This window comes from Myiozetetes cayanensis, unplaced genomic scaffold (genome assembly GCF_022539395.1).
Source record: "Myiozetetes cayanensis isolate MyiCay16 unplaced genomic scaffold, myiCay2020 scf1, whole genome shotgun sequence".
Taxonomy (NCBI): domain Eukaryota; kingdom Metazoa; phylum Chordata; class Aves; order Passeriformes; family Tyrannidae; genus Myiozetetes; species Myiozetetes cayanensis.
The window spans coordinates 141,476,467-141,498,638 of NW_026086604.1; the positions used below are offsets into that span (position 1 = coordinate 141,476,467).

General features: G+C 38.7%; 1 protein-coding gene across 1 annotated transcript in view; it reads left to right on the top strand.

The window, feature by feature from the left end:
• Positions 1-496: 496 nt before the first annotated feature.
• The window catches only part of VIPR2 (vasoactive intestinal peptide receptor 2), a 53,838-nt gene continuing 32,162 nt past the window's right edge, over positions 497-22,172 (top strand). The window contains exons 1-4 of the mRNA XM_050310611.1: positions 497-730; positions 3,671-3,773; positions 13,471-13,578; positions 17,154-17,251. Coding sequence (XP_050166568.1) covers positions 680-730; positions 3,671-3,773; positions 13,471-13,578; positions 17,154-17,251 — 360 coding nt within the window. The 5' untranslated portion in view covers positions 497-679. The remainder of the gene's footprint in view (positions 731-3,670; positions 3,774-13,470; positions 13,579-17,153; positions 17,252-22,172) is intronic.

Genomic DNA, 22,172 nt, shown 5'->3' on the forward strand with positions numbered 1-22,172 from the left:
TTGGGGGGAAGAAAGATTTGGTAATACAGCTGTTGACCCATACTGGGGTAAGATTGACCCTACCAGGGATCACTTCACTCACCCCATATCTGTATGGGGTTTTCATGTGTGGCTGGCTTGAGGGGACCGTGCTCTATATCTTCATGTTTTCACAGGCAAAAGGCACTCCAGTGAGGGCACCGGTGCGCTGTCGGGACAGGCTCTCAGCCCCCTGGGCGTGTATGCGTGGGAAAGGGGTGTTCTCCGGCACCTCAAAGCGGGCAGCGAGGGATAAGTGCCATCCACAGCCCGGGAGAGCAGGGGAGCATCTGCGGGGCGGCGGGATGGGCGTCCCGGCTGAGGGGAACGACCCGCACCTCTTATGGGGGGAGCGACGGCGAGAGGGAGGAGGAGAAAAGGACGGCGAGGAGAGGGGCTGTGGAGACGCGGGCGGGCAGGAGCCGGGGGCCAGAGGAGGAGCTGAGCGCAGAGCGGCGGCGGGCACGGACGCGGCGGGGCCGGGAGCTGGCGGCGGCCGGAGCGGGGGCAGGTGCGGGAGCCGCCCACCGCCGCTGCCCCGCCAGAGCCCCCCGGGCCCTATGGTGCCGCGGCGGGACCCGCATCCCGCTCGCCGCCTTCCGACGGGCCCCGCGGAGCGGCGCGGGGCAGCGCAGCCCGCCGGCCCCGGGAATCCGCGGGCATGAGGAACCTGCCGATCCTCCTCCTCTCGCTCTGCTGGAGCCTGGGGCGGGTAAGTCTCCTGCGGGCCCGCGGCACAGGGTAAAACTCACCCCCTCCAGACCTACGGCTGTTCCTCGAGGTGCCCATGCGGAGCCCCCGGGCCGGAGCTTCCCCGCAGCTCCCCGGGGCGGGGGCTCGGTGGCAGCCGCGGCAGGTGCGGCTCTGGGACATCGGTGCCTCCCGGCAGTGGCCCTCACTGGCATTCCCTGGGCGGGGATGTCGAGGGGAGAGGGTCCTCAGCCCCCGCCGGCATCCCCGGGCGCTCCCTCTCCGCGCCCCCGGGGCGGGCTCCGTGCCCGCACCCGCATCGGCGGAGCCTCCCCGCACCCCCGGGCGCTCCGCAGGGCCGGGACGGCTCCGCCCCGGCCCGGTCCCCATCCCCGCCGAGCGGGCACTCGTTCCCCGCAGTTTCCCCCTGACCGGTGGGGCAACAACAGTTTGCAAAGAGTTTTCACGGAGCGCTGCCCCTGGGGCGGTCCAGCGGGTCGCTGGTGGTCATCGTGGTGGGGAAACCCCGGCCACTGGATTGAGACCTACAAAGCATTCAGAATATTGAAGCCTTCTTTAGGGCGCCTGCTTTTAGCATCTTTATATTTTCAAGCGTTTCTTAAGTAGTTTGTAAAAGTCAGTTACGCTGGTGGAAACATGATATACAAAACAAAACAAACCCCAAAAATAAACCCCAAACAAACAAAAAATCTGCCCTCTAAATCTTTCCAAAGATTATTACTGTACAACACCAAAAATCAGGAAACCACTCTGAAGGTGAGTGTAAACTGCTTGTCAGAGGAAATGTTAAAATTGCTAGTCTGGATGCCTTAGAAATTGTTAAGCTGCTTAAAAGGTAGAGAGACTCCTCAGCTGGATTTCCAGCTCAATGTGCATCTTTACACTGTGCAGCACACATGGTTCTGTATTCACTGGTGACAAAGGATGACCTACCCTTGGTTAAGCAGAGGGACAGATGGATGAGCACCAGTCCTGAGAGGTGGTGAGCGTCCTCAAAATCCACTTTGGGGTTCTTAATGTGTTTTGGGAAGCGGTCAGAGCCCCATAGACTTGAACCTTTAATCTCTTTAGCTTTGTGAAGCTGAAGGAAACAGGTGTATTAGAAGTCATACAGTGTAGTACAGTTTGACATGCATCCCAGCTTTGAAAAGTAATGTTGTGTTACCTTTGGCTACCAGCAAATTTATGTTTTCAAAGTAACCTTCTCTGGTTACGTCACTGTTACTGGAAAACTTGCACTTATTTAAGAAGTACAAGAGAGAGTTGTTTATGCTGTTGGTTTCTTAATTGCAGTAGCTGCTTTGATTTATTCCTTATTTAACATTTCTATTTACTGGAACCTTCTTTTCCAAGACCCAGTAAGTATAATACTTTTTGATGAGAAGGAAATCTACTGGTGGTTACCGAATGTTTGCAACTGGAAAAGGAAAAAATAAAACTAAAATATGTTATGTTAAATGAAAATGCTATTAAAAACATTACGTATACATGGGACTTTTATTTTACGTGGGAGCTATCTGCAAAGTAGATAATACATAACAAAAGGTAGATATTTTCAGTATAATGCTGAACTTTCTGTTACGAGTTCCAGACGTTCTAATTTATGTTAAATATCTGTCGTTATAGAGGAAAAAAATCTGCACTGAAAACATATAATTTCAATAGTCAACATAGAGAAAAGACTGAAAAGAAGGCAAGGTTCCGATGTTGTAGATGGTAAAAGGAGACATTTGGAGAAGAGACAGATTTCTGTGAGTTTTAACAACAGCTCCTGCTGTTGTGCTTATGGCTATTACACTATATTTTTAATAGCTGGGAAAGTGGCTGGCCCACAAGAAGCCTGCAGAATCACCAGGTTCTCAGTCCTACCTTTGGGTCCAAGGTTCTGGGTCCACAATCACAGCTTAATTAAGTAGTGCCATTTGAAAAAAAAATTACTGTGTCATGCATCAGAGATTGTTACCAAATTCTGTTATTAAATATCTCCTAAAAAAAGTGAGACGAAAGAGAAAGGAACTTGGAAGGAGACCACCCTTTTCTTGGTAACTACAAGTGTGAGGATGAGTGAAGTACTGCATATTCCCATTCTATTTATTTAAGATGTTATTCCATTTGAGTTAATCAAACAGTCCCATTAGCTCCAGTGCTGTTTCCAACTTTCCCATTTGTCACCTACCACAGTAACTTGCTCCCACGCACTCTCTTACGGACTCTGTGTGTTTCTCTGTGAGGCTCTATCTGTCTCTCTGAATCCAACCAACTGCAGTGCATCTTCCCTGGGTCTTGTTTCTCTACCCAGTACTCCTACATCTGTCTCTGTGGACATATATAACCTTTTCTTAACATCAAAGAACTGGGGGCAGGGCTTTGAATGAGTAAAGGCATTAAGTGCTTTAATTTTTAAGTAGTGGGGTTCTCTTCCTGAATAGCACTTGCTTGAATCAAATAATCATGCTCTGGGACCTCCAGGAGATAAAATATACACGGTGAAAAGGGGAAGAAAAGCAAAATTTACCATGTCAAAGAGAATGCAGTTTCATCAAGTTTCACGTTCTGTGATTTGCATTAAACTTTCAGCTTCCTAACCTAGTACAAAAGGGGGAAAAAAGGCAAATGTGTTTACTCTCCTGCTTCAGTTTAGCTCACAGTTTTTCTGTAGAAGGTCTCATGACATAAAATTAGGGAATGCACTAGAAAGCTAAATGAAATGCTACAGGAAGGAGCCACTGAATGCTCTAGTAGATTATTTCAACATTTTACTATGAAAAGTCAATGTGTGAGAAGCTAAAATGGGCACTGAGTGTGTTAAAAAATGCCTAGCACATGCTTGGGCAAAACCAGTGCCAGTTAAAGTTGTAGCTTTCCTTATTGGTAGTTGCATTCTTCATGAAGCATTTTAATTCACATTTCAAGACAAAACCTGTTTGTTAATTCGACACAGGTGAATGGTATCCATCCAGAATGCAGATTTCAGCTGGAGATTCACAAGGAGGAAACAAGGTGCATGGAACTTCTAAAGAATGCGAAGCCAGTGGACTACAAGGGTAAGAGAAGATAAGGTGTAATGTACAGATAACTGGAGAGCCAAAGTTTTTTTCCCTTTACCTTCTTTACTGTTGCAGTTGTGGTTTCCATACTTGTCCTCACTGTGCTGATGATTTTATGGTTTTCAGAATTCATAGGATTTTGCATTAAAGATACACCTGCAGCAAGGATGTTGTGAGAGGTGTGCCAGGGGCTGGTGTTTTCTGACTGGCAGAGGAGCTGCAGGTTGGTGATGACGGGACAAAGAAAGAACAAATCTGAGGGAAAGTTGAAAGCCTTGGGTCCAAGCATCTCTCTCGAGTTATGCTGAAAGTAAAGAACTAGTGGGAGGAATGATCTCTGGGTTTCCCAGGCAGACAATGTTTCAGACAGAAGATCAGATTCGTGTTATATCCAAAAAACAAACTCTCCCTGTTACTTTGTTGTGTTTTTTTTTTTTTTCTTTCTGCATAGAAAGATAATTATGTAGCAAACTGTAATTTAATGGAAGAAAGAAGGAGGAGTAAATGAAGTTAATTTTTTATTATTTTTTTTTTATTTTTTTAGATTTTATTAGATTTCTTTGCTACATTTTCATGTGAGGAGAACAAAATTTTATGGAAAAATTACATTTTTCTTTTAAGTTGAAACTGATGATAAAGCTATTTGTTCAGCAATCGGAATACAAAGGCAACAGATAAATTCAGATGGGTGGTATGTAGGTTATTTGTCTTTTTTGGTGTTCAATCTGTTTTAAATGCACTCTGAGGATAATTATGGGACCTCCGAGACCTGCCATCTGCAGTGTCCTTTGAGCATAAACATGAGCCTCAACTTACAATGCTTTCTCCCCTCTCCTTGATTTAAATGTGTAACTGCCTCAGTTCATATTCTAATATCAATTTATATACAATAAAATAAGTCAAAGGATCATCAACAGTTTGTATTTCACTATAATTTCTTCTTTATGTCAATTCAGATCACTAATTAGAAAAATACAAAATCTTTCTGGAATAATTAATCTAGATTTCTATTTTTTTATTTATATGAGTGATGAAGAGAGATGGTTGTTACATAAATAATATTATTGTGCAGCCAGATGGAGAACTAATTAGTAGCCCAGCTTAATGAATGAAATCTTGAATTATTAAATTCACTATTAGCTGTTATAAGGCTTTGGAAGTCAAGCTTTCCTCAAGATACACTTTTGTGATCCAGATGCCAGATGGCTCCAAGGGTATCCTTGTGATGCACACCAGTTTTATTTTGAGTTCCATAGGGAAAGAAATGAGTTTTATGTCAATATTTGCTTCCCAACCTCTTTCCACTGGAAGAGGGGTGCCTCCTGAAGGCAAACTACTGTGAAAGAACTTCATGTCTTGGAAGGACACAGCATGTCTGGTACTGATTCAACTCTGCAGATAGTGATAAAACAGCAGTGATTTATACATTTGACTGAATTCCTGTCTGAAACTAAAGGAATAGTCCATTCTGTTGGAGACTAGAACAAAGTCCCTGTGGTAGTGGACTTTTACAACAGTGTGTTTAATGTTACAGGAGAGTTTATTCTATGCTTCATGTTATAGATACCCTAACCAAGAACCTTTAGAGAGTAGCCTATGTTAAATATAGGTATTTACACAGCAAAAATAGCCATTCTCTGTGTGTCCTTATTTTCCTAATAAAGTCTCTGTAATCATATGTTGAATAATTATGAATAATAATACTCTGCTGATAAAGAAGAATTACTGATGAAAATTGGAAAGCTGGAACTAGTCCAAGTCCTAGCTCCACATGTAACTTGTAGTAAATTTGAAACATAATTCTTTATAATAAATTCAGAAATGTTTTTCCTGAATGGCAAAGATGGTTATACAGCCTTTGTCATGCCTTTCTAACTTTAGTGTGTGCTACCTGACTTACAAAAGCTGTAACAAAATCTGAAGGTACTGTCTTGAATTTGAAAATAAAGGTTCCCTGAGATTTTCCACCAGAGGCTTGGTCCTCCATTATCAGAATCAGGGGAACATTTTCATTAACTTATTGGGCACCTGAGAAACTTTCATACTTCTGTGTCACATGCTCCAGAATTTGGCTGGCATGTACAGCTACTGAATTTTGGAGGATCCAAACTGTATGGGACAGTCAGCTTCTCCTTTCAGCTGGATGGCAATTATGTATTGAATACCTTACCTAATCTTCTCAGCTCCCAATTAGGGAGACATAAAGGAAATATTTAAAGGCAATTAAGTTGGTATGTTTTTGGTTTTGTGGTGTTTTTTTTTTTTTACATAATAAATGATCTTGCCTGAGCTGCCTCATGACATGGGCTGAAGAATTTCACTGAGTAATTTCTGTAGTGCACCTAAAATCACTGACTATGAAGTCTATAAAGGACTTGCTTACTCCAGGGCTTAATAAAGCAATAGCGTGTTTTGCAAGGAAACACTGCATAAAGACTGTGTAAATATCCTTTGAACAGTGCTAAGGATATACTAAAACCACAGGACGAGGTCTGAGACATCCAGACCTCTTGCTTTGCACCCTTTGGGGGATTTTCAGGCATTAGCACATACCTTTCCATTAGTGGGCAGCATTACACTCCATTTAGGGAAGGAGTCACTCTCCAAAGATCTGTGGCAGTGCCTTCCTCTCTGTAGTGCTCTTTAGCACATCTAGTTGTTTATTTTATGAAGACTGCATTAGCTTCTATCCACATTTGTTTTCTTCTTTCCACCTTTAATTTGGCCCCTGAGGTATGGATGCACCTTAGCTGAGAGCCTAGCAGAGGGTTTCTTTTTTTTTTCAAACTTATTTATTTTTGAAGGGCAGATGAATTGCATTCTAAATAGTTTATAGTAGCTACGGATTTTGAGGTCCATATCGAAAAAACCAAACTAATCTGTTTTTTATCTGCTACCCATGGCTTGTCTTCTTACAAACAAAAAAACAAAACAAACAAAAAAAAACCCAAAACAAAACAAAAAAAAAAACCAAAACAAAACAAAAAAGAAAAACCCAACAAACAGAAAACTCCCAATAAAGTGAATGAAAAGACAAAAAAATTGTTCTGCTGCAAACTTCTGCCTTTATTCAGTATTTAGAATTTTTCCTTATAAAGTAACTGACTCATTTTTGTTCACCTTATAATGAAAAATGAAAACTTACTGTCAGAAATGTTAAAACTCGGTCAGTAGACTTTTCAAGAGGGTTTACATCAGAAAGTTTTAAAAGGATTTCATTATGAAAAAATGAAGTCTAAGGTATTCATCTTGGTCTAAGTGGCTGCACAGTTAAATGTGTCTTTTTGGATTTTGTATTCCAAAATGTGTTTTTGTGAGACCATATGTCAGACAACATTTTAAATTTTAGATATGACATCTTAACTTTGAGAAAGGGATGTAGAAAAAAAGAAAAATGGCTTTGGAAAGAGAAGCTTCATAACGCAACTAGTAATGGGAAATTAAAATAGACAAGACTACCAAAATGGTGTTCTTAAGTTACTCATAAATTTAAAGCAAGAAGGACCAATGTTGCTATATAATCCAATCTCCTGAATTACGCTGTCAATGGAATTTCACTCAATGATTGCAGCACTGAGCTCAAGATCTTGTGGCTGAAACAGAGCACATTTTTCTGAAAGCTCTTCAGAACAGCGGGATGAATATTCAGAAGTTGAACCTGCGGCAAATTGTCCAAAAGCCTTTTTAATCCAACTCATTTAGCTCTTAAGGTTATTTTTCCAGTAAGAAAGGTGCCTATTTTGCATTTCCACACACCCAGCACACTGTACTACCACACGTCTGTGTATGACACACACCCCTCTGTGTATAACAAGGCCAACCTGACAATCACTGTCTCCTCCACATTAGTAAACAAAAGACTTACACAAAGCCAGATGAGGCCTTTCTCTTGCTACATGAAATCTCCTCAAGGTTCCCCTTTCTTTATCCTCCCTATCTCATCAAGGTCTTGCATCAGGTTTTGTTTGGTTTTGCAGCTATTTTCTCTGCAAAATGAGTCAGTATTTCAGCCTGCAGTGTTGCTTACAGTCATCTGAGGTAGCATTCGAAGTAGAATTAAATGAGATAGTGGGATCATGTAACTTTTATGCAGCACCAGTAGCTCTTGGCAGAACAACTTTAGCTTTCTTGAATCTCTGTGCTGCTGCTTTTCTAGCTGTAGTACAAACATGTTGCTACTTTTTGGTTCACACATTTTTTAATGAAGGGAGCCAAAGGAACTGCTTTGGATGTTTGTCTGTTTTGGCTTTTATTAATTGAAGTCTCATCATTAATGACACCATATGAAACTGATCATCCTCATGGTATTGACAATGTCTGGGCTTTGTGTAAGCTGTATTTAATTCTTTGAGGGCAGAAGAGAGGCAGAGCTGGTTCCTCTTTGGAGGAGGCTGGTTGAGAGAGACGGGAAAGAACCTTGGATGAAAGGAGTTGCCTACCGAAAAACAACCAATGGGAAATAAAATGGTGAAGACAAGAAAATGTCCTGATCAACCTCATTCAAAAATCTCATATAATAAAGGTTATTAAGAGTAGCAGTAGCAAACTCTTTTGGAAAGAAGAGAGGCAACACTTGTCCACAGTAATTTTGAAGACCTGAAATTCCAACTCCACCCAAAATGTAAACAGAAATTCAGCAGTAGACATTAATAAAAGGCATTTGTATTCCAAGGAAAGTGAACAGCCATAAGTGAATTTATTGTGTTTTCCAGAAGACTCTGAAAGAAATACTCACCCACATAGCTTTGCACTTGAGTCCTGATAAAGACGGCTGTGGCCGTGGCAGTCCACTCTCCATGGCATCCAAAGTTCAAATACCACAGGGAGAAAGTCTTGAGTACCAAAACACTGAAAGAGCTCCAGCTTAATACAACAAATAGCACATGGGTTAGACATAATACAAACTAGCAGAAATATAAGGTCTCTATACCTTACGGAGACTTTTAATATTTTGTGGTGCTGTTTATACAAACCAGAGATTGATATTTATTGGTATTTTTGGAAGAATGTGCATCATGTCAAAATTGTGTCAACATGAATGTGAAGGTACCTCTTACAGCTTTGTCTATACATCCATTGAATGAGAATAGAAAATGGTATTCTCATGGTATGAGTAAAATACTGTCCAGTCATACAAAAATAAATGCTCTTGTCTCCGAAGCACATTTTGAGTGACTGGAAAGCAGGATTTACTTGAAAAATTCAGAGGAAAATCTGTTTTCTTTTTTGTGAGGTGGGGTTTTTTGTTTGTTTGGTTTGGTTTGGTTGGTTTGTTTTTTAATTTTTTTGCTGACAACTTCTGTATTTCCTTATAGAACCCTAAAAATATGTAGATTACATTAAATTTAAAATTGGCTAATAGATTTTTGATTCTCTGGTGAGAAACTGTTCTTCAAAAGGGAAAAGAAACTTTCTTCTGAAGTGTTTAATTTAGTGAAAAGCCAGAAAATCCTCAGAAATCTCAGAAACAGTATTTTTGCTATTACTGATAATAGAGTTGGCTTTTGAAAAACCTATGAACTGCAAACATTTTAGGTGAATATGAGATAAACTCTATTGGTCTGATCGTTCCTTTAACTAGTTCAACCTGGTGTATACCATAGACTTCGAAAATTCTGCTTGCTGTCTATGAGTAGCGTTTGTTAATTAAAAGTTTTTACATTTCCTCTGCTCTGGGGAGGCTGAATCCGGTACCACCTGAAGGTCCAGACCTGAGCACGGACGGGGCTCTGGGCAGGGCCATCACAGCCTGTTTGTGCACTCAGGGCCCTGACAAAAGCAGATGGCAAATAACTTCAGTGAAATATCATGGAGCAACAGCTTTTTTTTACAACTGTCCTATTCCTATTGCTGCTCTAAGCAGTTCTGCTGCTTTGCTTCCAGTTTGCCAGCTTGCTATTTCTTTAACACCTCCTTTTCCTTTCTTTTTTATCACTTGTGTGAAAATGCAGAAAGAATATCAGTCTGTGTATCTTTGTAATTCCATGCAACCTAAGTTACATGCTGTGGTGTACAGACCTGCAGTCTAGAAATCATCGCCCATAAGAGGTGAGATGGCTCCTGTTCTGTCAAGTTAAATACAAAAATCAAAACATTTCCCTGTTTGAAAAATAAACCCTAGGCTAGCTGTCGACTTTCTGACTCATTTTCAAAGCACTCTTTTGTTGTTTCATGTTTCATGCACATCTAGACAGCTTAAAAAATGCTCAACCTCCCTTGGAAGTGGCAATTTTTAAATCCAAATGCAAAGTGCCACCTAGTGGTTTTATATACACAAAATGTGTCTATAAACAAAACTTTCTAGTGCAAGTCCAGTGTTTCACTTCTTTATAGACAAAGAAGCACACGCAGGTAAACGAACTTATTGCTCAAAGACTGGATCTCAAACAGCAGGATGATGAATGTGGTGGCAGTGCTTATGTAAGCTGGAGAAAATAAGAAACAAAACGTAGTTTATAGTCTGTTATGTTTCCTTTCATTATGAAGTATCTGCAAATGCATCACAAGAATTCAAGACCAAACATTCAAATAAAGTAAGTGATCTCATTGAAACCAGCTAGCAATAACATCTGCAGTGTCATCTAGAGGAATAGGAGGGAGGATCAGCAGAGGAGTGACTTTTGAGAGAGTAACTGAGCAGAGGTTTTCTGGGAATTTTGGTTGTTTCCTTGGATATGCAGTGAATGACATATCAGGGAAAAAAATATGCAAATTAAGAGACTTTAAAGGGATTGTTATACATAGGGTGCAGTTGTGTTCTTCTAGACACCACAGAAAGAAGGATGAAGAACCTTTTGGTTTTTTTGCTAGTCTTACTAACAGTTCTCATGGTTTAACCCCAGCCAGCTACCAAGTACATGAGGCCATGAGTTCAGTCCCCATCCGTGGGGTCAGGGAGAGAATTGGAAGGGTAACAGCTGGAAAACTCATGGGCTGAGATGAAGACAATTTACTAGGGAAAGCAGAAGCCATACATGCAAGGGAAGAAAAGAAAGGATTTAAATCACTGCTTCACAAGGGCAGGCAGGTGTTCAGCCATCCCCAGGATAGCAGGGTCCCATCACATGTAGTGGTTACTTGGGAAGACAAACACCATCAATCTGAATGTCTCCTGCTTCCTCCTTCTTCCTCCCACTTTACGTGCTGAGCATGATGTCATATGGTCTGGAATATCCCTTTGGTCAGCTGGGGTCACCTGTCCTGGCTGTGTCTCTTCCCAAACCTCCAGGCACACCCAGCTTCCTCACCACCGTGTCTGCATGAAACGCAGAAGAGGCCTCAGCTCTGTGTAAGCCCTTCTCAGCAATAACAAAAACAGCTTCTTTGGGTGTGCATCAACACTTTCATGCCTCACCTCAGCTCTCACTTTTAATGGAAATGGGGATGAAATAGAAAGGTCTGAAGTACCACAAGAGGATGATTAATCTTGTGTACTCCAGGGCTTGTTTATGCTGGCTCATGCAGTCCAACCATCAAAGCCAAAGGAGTTTCATTTTGACGCTGTAGTTCTGAGTGCTGGCAGATGAAGAAAATAGTTTCTTTGTCTTTCTGATTATTTGTATGTCGTGTTGTTGAAGTTGTTTCTGGCTTAAAATCAATTGGGAAGGAAGCATGACCTGAATTGGCTGAGGTAAACATTCTTTTATTTTGCATAAGCCCTGGTGTTGCATCGTAGAGATTTGGACTTGATCTTGACCCAAAACTGCAACTCAGGAAGCACCCATGCATGTTGAAGTTCTGTTGACTTCAAAGGCTGTGAAGGCGACTTGCTCAGATGTAAACCTCTTAAACTGGGTAGAGATGGCCAAGTCAATATCAGAGATATCTCAGAGATGCTGTTAGTAACACCCAAAGAGGCTGATCCAGCATACAAGGCAATGGAATAAGACATTACTTTATCTACAGAGATAAACTTTGTGAAGTTTCCCTTTAGTAATCCCTTATTTTTGGCATCATCCTTCTGAATATAGAACAGAGGCTGCATTTAGAACTGTACAATGCTAAGAGGAGTGAAGATAGACTCAATCCCCATGAGCAAGTGTTTCCTCTGGAGAATAACATTTTCTTGGGAAACTGTATAAAGAGAGCTCTACGGAATTGGTGACCAAATGCAGAATTGCCCCCATCATCCTCCTCTCATCATCTCCAAACCCTGTTCTTGGTACCACAGAGGATCCCTCCCAGCTATAACACTTGGATGGAGTCTTCCTAAGAAAAACAAGGCCCATGGGAACGCTGTGCCACTGGGTTTTCTTCTTGCTGCATGCTACATGCCCCCAGGACAAATCCAACTGCTGGTCCCATAACACATTCTTCAGTTCCCTAGTTTATGTGCACTTAGAAAATTAACTTTGAAAGCAGGATGCTGCACATTTTATGTTAACACAAGTTGTCCAAGTTTAATTGCACTAATATGGTCTAATACAAATATAGAACTTCTAAATATTCTTTTTCCAGCTTCATTTAACTCATGTGGCTTGATTTTGGGCATGACCTCACTAGGACAGAATAAATTAATAGTGAATTGCTAATACTATAAATATTCTGAAGAATAATATAGATGTGAGCAGTTCCTAATCCAAGTTTTATGTTCTCTACGGAAAGGAACAAACTGTCCCTTAGACTTCTAATAATCTCATGGAAATAATACTGGTAGGATAAAAGTTTTATTTTTCTCTTTTGCATAAGTTAAAAAATTTAAATTGTCAATTGCCTTATTTGAAGACATAAATGCCAAGAATTTTGCACATGATTTATTTTTATTCAGGATAACTTGAACTGCATATGAATAACATTTCCTTACTTCTTTGTCCTTGTAAGGCTTATATCAAGAAACTTTCATAACTCTTTGCTTAGCTTAGAAGACAAGGATTATAAATAGACACCTTTAAACGTGGCATGGTTGAGCCAAGTGCCTTTAGCAGGCTATAGAAAGCTTTGTGCTCATTCACAAGATACTGCCTTTGAGCCACATTTATATAGACATCAGCACGGGAAAGGCTGTAGCAAATTACTATCTACTTGTTATGCAGCAAGTTATGCACCAAGTCACTGTCTACTTGTAACAAGTCATTACTGCCAGTATAAAACATACCTGTAAAATTTGAAATCCCCCTCCCCTTCCTGATGTCAATATAAAGAAGCATTCTTTGTTCAAATGCCTGCTATTTAGTTTGAGAGATTATTTTGTAAGTCCATGCCTATTGTTCCAAAAATTCTCCGTGGGTTCCTATTGTATATGTCATGTTGACTCCTATTAATTACTTAAATATTTCTTTGTGCTGTTCAATAAGGTTATTACTGCAGATAGAAAACTTCGTTTTGTGATTAAGAGATTTCAAAATTTTGCAGTTGTTAATAATCATATTCAATAATCAATATCAATGCTTAGAAGTCATTTTTTAAACACTTCTTACCGTTTCTTATCATTCTCACATCCAAATGACGTAGTTTTAATGAAACATTGTGCAAACAGTACATTAACTGACCCAAAAATAAGCTGGTTAATCAGCAGACTCCTATGATTTCTTTAACATTTTCATAGAAAATACCATCTTTGTAGCTTTCTTGAAAGAGTCTAACATTTCTTGGACCACTTATCCAAAACTTCCACCAGGTCTTTATAACGTAAATACAGGAGGGGGATTTGGATCACACTGAGATTTCAAGTCTGTTACTGCTGGGTTTTTTTCAGGATGTGTTGGAGTTTGGGATAACATCACCTGTTGGCGTCCTGCGAAGATTGGAGAGACTGTCACTGTCCCTTGCCCAAAAGTGTTTAGCCTGTTTTCTGGCAAACCAGGTATTTTATTCTAAGGTGTACTTTTACTGGCTTCTTTATGGTATTTGTAGCATGTGCTAAAAGTGGTTTATTTGGAGTTTTTGTTTTCTTTTTAAAGAGTTAAAATTCTTTTCAGAGCTGTTTGTGATACACCATGAAAAGACCAAATTGTCGTCTTTGTGGTCTGTACAGTGTTCTTTGAGCCTGATACTAAATATATATTCTAATACAGTGACACTCACCAAGGCTGGAGACATTGCTTGCTCTTTTTGACCTATTTTTGATTATTATTAAGGCATCTGAGCCTGACTGAGATCTCTAAAAACTACCAGAAGATCACATGCAGATTCTCCCTTCTGTGATTAGAAGGGGAACTCTGCCTTGCTATCATGAGAATAATGAGCCCACACTAATACATAAGACCTAAAAAATATTACTTTTGCATTTTAAGGTAGTTATTATGAACCCTTTTATTCTGCTTTTCAATAGAACTTGAAAAGAGCTCATCAGTGTCTCAGGCTGCTTGAACAACTGTTTTAAACCTACCATATTCTGCACCATCTTGTCAATTCATCTTACTTTGATTTCATTTTGCACTGTGGCATGTTATAGTGGGCTTTTGGAAATACATGATGCACGTAGAGTGTTTCGCGTGTATCTCATAATGCAGTAGGAAAAATTTTACCCCATTGCTCAGGTGAGAAACTGTTGTCGTGAGGAGCTGGTGAAAAATGTGAAAGTCATCACAGTGATTTAATTGTGTTTTTGAGGTTAACTTGGGGTATGACTAAAATACCTTTTTTCTCAAAACTGTTGATTAAGTCTTGTTCCAGTAAAAAATAGATAACTAAAACAACCTACACATGAGCAAAGGTTTTAATTCCAGGAGCTGGTGAATGTTGGTTAGTTTATCATGGATAGTCTAAACAGTTTATAAAGGGGAAAGTATGTGTAATCTTTACTAAATCTTATGAAATCTATAAAAGTATTCAAATGACTCAGAGATATTAAGGTGTTGTCATGAGACAAAGCAAACTAATAAATATCAAAAATTCAAAATCTGAATTAAATCATTCTTCTTCCATTTGCCAAAGGTAGAGCGTGCACTCTCTCTCTGGAGTTTATTTCATAACTGTTAGTTATTATTGCAACAATATTTTAATTTTGCTGTAAAACAATTACAATAAATATTTAAGTCTGAAACCTTCACAGTACACTACAGCTCTGTCTCACCTTAACATGGTGTCAGCAAGTAAGAGTACTTCCTTTTCATAATTTTCTATAATTTTCCCAGATACAGCTTTTTTCATGCCTACCTGTTTACTTCTTACTTGTGAAACTAAAAGGGTGTTTTTTAGAGGTACTTGTTCAATTTAAGAGTGTTTTTAAATCTTATCTTTCTATAATTTCAGAGAAAGAAGACAGCAAACATCTTGCATGGTTGATTCAATTAAGATCTAACCAAGTATCTTAGCACCTTTAAAATTGCTCAAGAATATATAATTTATTTAATTTATACACAACACGTTTCAAATGAACTTCATTCTTATAGAAGAAAATTATAAAAATATATTTAAATAAGAAATCTAACTCTTTCTATTTAGCCAGACTTTTGAGATGTATGCTTTAGCTTTTTAGTGTTTAAAAGAAGTTAAAATTCTACAAGATGATCTAGACTACCCTATTTTTATGCAAGTATTGCAATTCAAAAGTAGGCTTTTATATGCCATTATTCTTTAAAGAATTTCTTAATTTAAATCATGAATTTAAAGAATTGGTTGTCTTCTTGTCCTTACAACTTTTGGAGACCTGACTCTAAATTTCTTCTGTGATGGTCAAGATTATAGTTTAACCATACCACATAATTAACTCTTTATTGAATATTAGTAATTTTTTATTAAAAGACTTTTTACTGTAAAACAACCATATTATCCTATAATGTTTTTCCTGTATTGTACCTGACAATGCAAGTTTAGGAGTCTCAGAAAGTTATTCAGTGAAGTTCTTATTCACACGTATACGTCTAATTAGAGGTTTTAAAATCAGGTTGCCTTCTGAAATACTTAATTGTGTGAAAAGGTGGTGCAGAAATAAACAATGCCTTCCACAGAACATTGCCTTTAGGTTAGAAGTACTTTAGGTTAGAGTACTTGAAGCAGAAAATACTTCAGCCCCTTGAGTACATAGAGTCTTTTTATTGCAAAACTGGCTTTGACGTAATTTGTGGTTCTGTTAAGACATTCCTCTGCTCCGCCTGGTCAGAGAATCCTGATGTAAAGTGAAGACTCTTCACAACGTATAAATAGGTTACATTTTCTTTTAGAAATGTCATGTCTATGCCAAAAGGCAGAAGTGGTCCTGTTGTTTGAGGAGAATACTGTGGATTTAGGTCAAGGCCTTTTTACTAGCTGGAAAGATGAGGTTGTTGGTTGGTGAACCATTTGTAGGATATTTACAACTTTCCACTGAAGACTTTATACAAAGACGAACTTCCAGTAACCAGTCAGCAAGATAAAAATCACAAAAGCTTTAGTTTGGAGTGTATATAAACAAGTTTGGTTATTCTTGGCCAATGGTGATCTGTGACACATAAATTTATTTCTCTATGGTGAAAAACAGGCATCTTCAAGTCACTTAAAGACCAGTGGCAAACTCCAGACCAAAGCAGTATATTATTATGCATTTCAAGCATTATGGATATACAAGTTGCTTTAAGAAATGTGAGGGGAATTTGGACATGAACTAACATTAGAGGAGTAAGTTATATTACCGTTAATGACTATTCTTTAGTCTGACATGTGTCTCTTCAGTTTTTCTCCATTGAAGCAGTTCCATAGTACGTGAACATGAATTCGCTTTAATTAAATTAGGAAGTAGAATCATGGGTTACCCTTATCTCATCTGTGTGACTTCTGTAAAGAGTTAACTTCTCTCAGTTCCAACCAGAAAACCATTTCTGAAAGAAATAGATGTACAGAATTCCTTTCCAGCCATACTTCTACCAGTCCTGTATGTTCCTTGAACTACATTGTTTCAATATTGGTTCAAAGGGTAAGATTAAGCATACATTTTTATTTCATTTTTCTTCAGCATACAACATGATTTGGCCTTTAAACTTCATTACCAACCTTACCAATATTTGCTGTGGCAGCAGCTCATCACCATAATGTCTAAGAGCTTTTATAACGCCTCAGCATATAATTTAGTACTGGCTTCTCAGAAAAGTTTAAATAGGATTAATAATTAATAAATTACCCCTTTTTAGAGTGAACCAAAAGACTTTAAATAAAACAGCAAAACCCTTCAGGCTGTTGCAGCTGTAACAGAAATATCTGTTACACTGAAGGAGAATCCTGCTATCACAGCTTGGGTTTACTCTTGTTTTTCTGTAATGCAAAGGCAATTCCAAGCAAGAGTAAAAGCCAAAGCAGTGTGAATGAAGAGCACATGAAAGGAAATGGCTGGGTTGCTTTAACAGGAGTCCTAGGAAATACAGGAAACAGAGTTATTTAATGACAAAATTAGGTTGTCTAAAGATTTATTATGAGAACACCTTTGAACCTTTCTGATTTAAACTTTCAAATTTTTCTTTACAGGAAATATTAGCAAAAATTGTACAAGTAATGGATGGTCAGATATTTTCCCTGACATCTTAAGTACCTGTGGATATAATGACTATGAAGACGATTACAAGGTAGGAAAAATACTTTTTCTATTCATTTTGATGCTGGTGTTCAATACATCTATCAGACATGTTCTGCTCTTAAATAACTCCCATTTTACTCAGGCTCAATGAAAATCAGACTGAATGAAAATTCTGCAGTAATATTTGGTAGCATTGGTTGCAATATGTTTGGATTGCAGTTGTCTAATGAGATATAGACATATAGAATTCAGTAACTGTTTGAAATTCAAGGCTGTAAGCAGTTGGTAATTGCAGTAATGCATCTGTGTTTCTAATATTGCAGTGTTACTCAGTTTATGCACCATATGTTTTGCATTGGGTTATTTCAGTAAGTTTCATTTATTTCAAAAGAATATTCAAAAGAAGTTATTTCCAAACTGAATACTGTACTAATCTATCGATAGTACATGCACCACTTGATTGCTTGTATCTGTTCAAGTTATAAGTAAAATAGAATTAATTTAAGTCATTGGAGTTATTGCAGATTTATACTGGGCATTAAACTGCATTAGCATTTGGAAGTGCTTCAGAAAGCCATCATGGTATCTTAAATATACTATGCATGGAAACCCAAGTTTGTTAACTTTGCAGATTCTATTTCTTGTTCTTTTTGTTGAGGGGGTGATTTCTTTTCCACCACATTTTACATATTTTCTATCTGTTTTCCTGCTGAGGCTAACAGAGTAAGATTTTGTTTACAAACATGAGCTCATAGTGTCAGTAAAATTCTTGTTACCCAAAACAGATTAAGTCCTCTTATGAATAAAGATACTTGGGTGGTTGGGGTTCTTTTTCTGGATTTCAATTTCCATAGAATAGCTGTAGCAGATCTGATCTGTCTGGTTTGCAGAGATGTGCATGCAGTTTTTGCCTTCTCTTTCTGTGTTGAAAAGCCCAACCTTTACTGTAGTTAAAAATAGATAATACAGAAAATTGAAAGAATGGGTTGTTTCCCCAAATTTTCTTAAGACACATTATAAAATGTGTGTCATCTGACAACTTGGGAACACACTGTGTATTACTGCTAAAACAGCCATTTTAAACATTGTCACTTGACCCATTGTCATGACATGAGAAAATGGGTCAAGACATAAAAATTCAAATTAACAAAAGATGATATTTCAACAAGTGAAAAACACTTAATTAGCAGATGAAGTAGTACAACAGAAAACCAGTTCTTGTTTGACATACTCATTAATAATTTGAAAGAGGCGAATGAACTGCAAATTGATTACACTTGCAGGAATTAGCCTAGAAAACTGGAAATAGGAAGCAGCAGCAACATTTACAAAAGCCTTGAAAAAAAAGCAAAAAAATAAACGTGTTAGGATGAAAATCAGAAGAGAGATGTGGGAAGCAAGTACTGAAAAAATCACTAGCAAAAGTACCATAGATAGAATATAATAGGTATATCATAGGGACAATAGAGAAAAATGCAAGTGTCATGCAGTTGTGAGATTTCAGGAGGCATTTGAGGTTCTGCATCAACCACTTTTTTACGCACAGGATATTTCCTTCATTTTGGATCTTAGTGCTCAATGGTAGCACCTCAAACCAAAACCTTTACTCAGCATAAATCAATATAGCTTTTCAGGTTTTGGTGTGTGTGATTTGTTTTTGTTGGGGTTTTTTATGTAGTATTTCAACTCTAAGAGCTAAAAATAAAGTCCTAAGTATTTGGATACTGAATATTCTGGACACAAAAATGTCATGCAACCATATGCTTTGTAGATGGTGTATGAAGTTGCCCTCAAAGTCACAGTAACTAAGGAGATAATATTTTAGGGAAGGTGGCAAAATGTTTTTCCTATGGTAAGTCCTAAGTTTTCTTCTATATGCTTTCCTTCGAAGATGATGTTAGAGGAGTAGGTAGAAACTGTCTTTGGTGCCAGTTTGATGCCTGCCTCTTCATTGCTGAATGAGTTTCCATTATAGATCCAATGTAGTATTTGTTCCTGGGAGTTTTTTCTGTCTTTTAAGATATAGACTTGTATTTTTAATGCAAGAGGGGCTTATTTCTGTACATATTTTATACTTATTTTATATATATATATGCAGACAGACACATCTATCTCTCCAGATTCTGGACAGTTTTGAATCTTTCAGAGAAGGTTTAAATGATAAAGATCGGTGAGCAAATACTGAACAAGCAATTTATTAACAGGCATCAAATGTTTATGCTGAAAAATGTTTATGCACTGAAATGAGGAAGCTTATTTAAAAGCTCTATAAACATGGCACCTGTTATTTCTCTGCTGAAAGAACTTGCATCAACAGTTTACATTGATTTTATGTTCAAATTAAAAAGTTCAATTTTTATTCTGTGTCAGATTGTCTATTAGCAGCTTACGTAAAAAGAAACTATTTGCTTAAAAATTTGAAATTAACAATGAGTGTCTGATACAGAACCTTTGTTCAATTCTATATTAGATCTGTGCAGTGTTTACTGGTCCTGTCATTATTTCTTGGGGATTGATTTGATAAGGATGACTGTCCTGTTTTCAGCTGCTATAGGGTTAATTTTCTACCTCCTAGCTTTTACAGGGCTGTGTTTTGAATTCAGTATGAGTGTAAAGTTGACAACACAGTGATGTGTTAGCTGTTGCTAAGTAGTGCTTACCCTGAGTCAAGGACTTTTCAGATTCCCATGCTCTGCCAGCGAGCCAGGTGCACAAGGAGCTGGGAGAGAGCAAAGCCAGGGGACAGCTGACCTGGACCAGCCAGAGGGATATTCCATACCATAGAACGTGATATCCAGAGAATAAACTGGGAGGAGTTGGTTGGGAGCTGCCTTCTGCTGCTTGGAGATGGCATCAGTCAGTAGGTGCTGAGCAATTGTGTTGGGCATTGCTTATGTTGCTATCTCAGCCCAGGTTTAAAGCTTCCCAGTTCCCCTCCCCATCCTACCGGGTAGCGGGATGGGGAGGCAGGAGGAGGAGGAGGAGGGAGAGATTGAGCGGCTGTGTTATGACACAAAGTATCCTTTGTTGCCGCTGGGGTTAAAGGAGGACAATGACGGCGTCTGAACAAAATGTTTGTATGTTGTTACCACATCAAAACGTAGATCTCAACCTTCCTGATGTACCTCCCGACGCCTTTCTGTAAGTCAGCTAGTTACTGCTGACCTTCAACATCAAGTTTTAGCTTCATCTCAGGTACTCCAATAAGTCTCCTCTTTTTCCATTTTTTATTTCCGTGGAGCTCATGGCAGCACGATTGTAAAATAAAGATCTAGATTGTAAAATAAATTCTAGAAATACACGTCAAGGTGTGTTAACACAACTCATACCCCACTGCAACCTTTCCTTAACATATTTTGACATCATCTATCTAGGCTGAACAAGTTGTAGGCATGTCCTAGTTGTCATCAGAGAGTATTAGGCTCTCTGTGTGAGGACTATTAATATATAGCAAGATGTCTGGTGAATGTAAAGCACTGAAATGAGCTTTAAATTTTTATTTAAGACAATGACTGAATCAGTTAATACAACTCTGTCTAATCTTAGTGTGACTTGGCCCGAGATTTATTAGATCAAACAAAAGCCCAACTCCCACAAGTTACAGGCTATGTGATTTGAATGTGTAGTGTCATATAAAGGCAAATTCATGGAGAGAAGGATCCTCAGGGCTATTAAACGTGGTGATACTGCTGCAGCTTGGACATTAAGGAGGGGCATCCTCCATGGAGGGAGTATTCCCCCATTTTGCCAATCTCCTGAACTGTTCACTCTTAGGCAGCTGTCAGAGAGAACATCCTGGGTGTGCTGCAGACACACCACCCAGGGCATGTGGAGTCAGGGCAGTGAGGTCAGGGCTGACACAAACCCTATCTTGGATGTCTGTAGCTACCTCTAGAAAACAGATGCATTAGTTACATTTATTTATGTATTCTGCATTTTTCATTTATTATTTTCATGAGGAATGATTAAGAGACTAGTACTCCTTAAAATAAATGCAAAATCCTCCACTGACATCAGCTGAGGACTAGGACTGAATATTAGCTGATATTTCCTCTTGTAGAGCACAAAGGGAATTTGCTTTAATTGCAGGCAATTCAATAAACTGCACAATAAAAGTATGGCATGAGAAAGTTTGCATTCACAGATACATCTGCTGACACACATTTACACAGGAAAATGTGGAAGTTTGTGCATTTCTAAAGTTGCCATCTCTCCTACAACTGTTAGGGAACTTTAAATAAGAAAGCATTCTGACTGACATAATTAAAATTAATGATGCCACTTTTATTAAGAGATACTTATGGCAATGCTGGTCTCATCTTTTTTGAGTGATGTTTAGGCTTACGGTGAATTGGAGGAGAAACGTCAGAAAAGGAATATCATTAATTACTTGTATACAGATTATTAAATATTCTGAGGAATGCTGACTTTACTACGTGCTTTTAGTAAACAAAATGAAGAGTGACTTGGGATGATAATGGTCATAAATTCTGAGTAATGATCAGTTATATTTCTGGGCAGATGAATACGGAGGTGAGGTATTTTCTTTTACATTAAGGGTGATCTCTGGTTAACAGCAAAACTCCTTTGGACAAAGAGTCAAGCCCTAAACTTTCTCCAGGGTTTTGTCCTTCAGCGCTGAGGTACCTTCTCACCCCTAGAGGTCCTTCCAAACCAAGGCTGAGGTTGAAAGATCCACTGGGTAACTGTCAATTTTGTCTAGGAAGGTTCTGTGCTATTCTGTAAATAAACAGAAGACTTCTGTCTCCTGAACTTATTAAAAATAATACAAAACTAACTTTAAAGGAAACATCAGCTGAAACAGGTGTCTTTTCAAGAAAACAAAACACAAGTGTGCCAAAGAATAGATTTTGCAAAAAAATTTATTGAAGATAATAAAAATTACACAAACTTTCATTAATCCAATTTATTTTTAAAAGTGTTGGGTTTTGTACCCTTTTACAATCTAT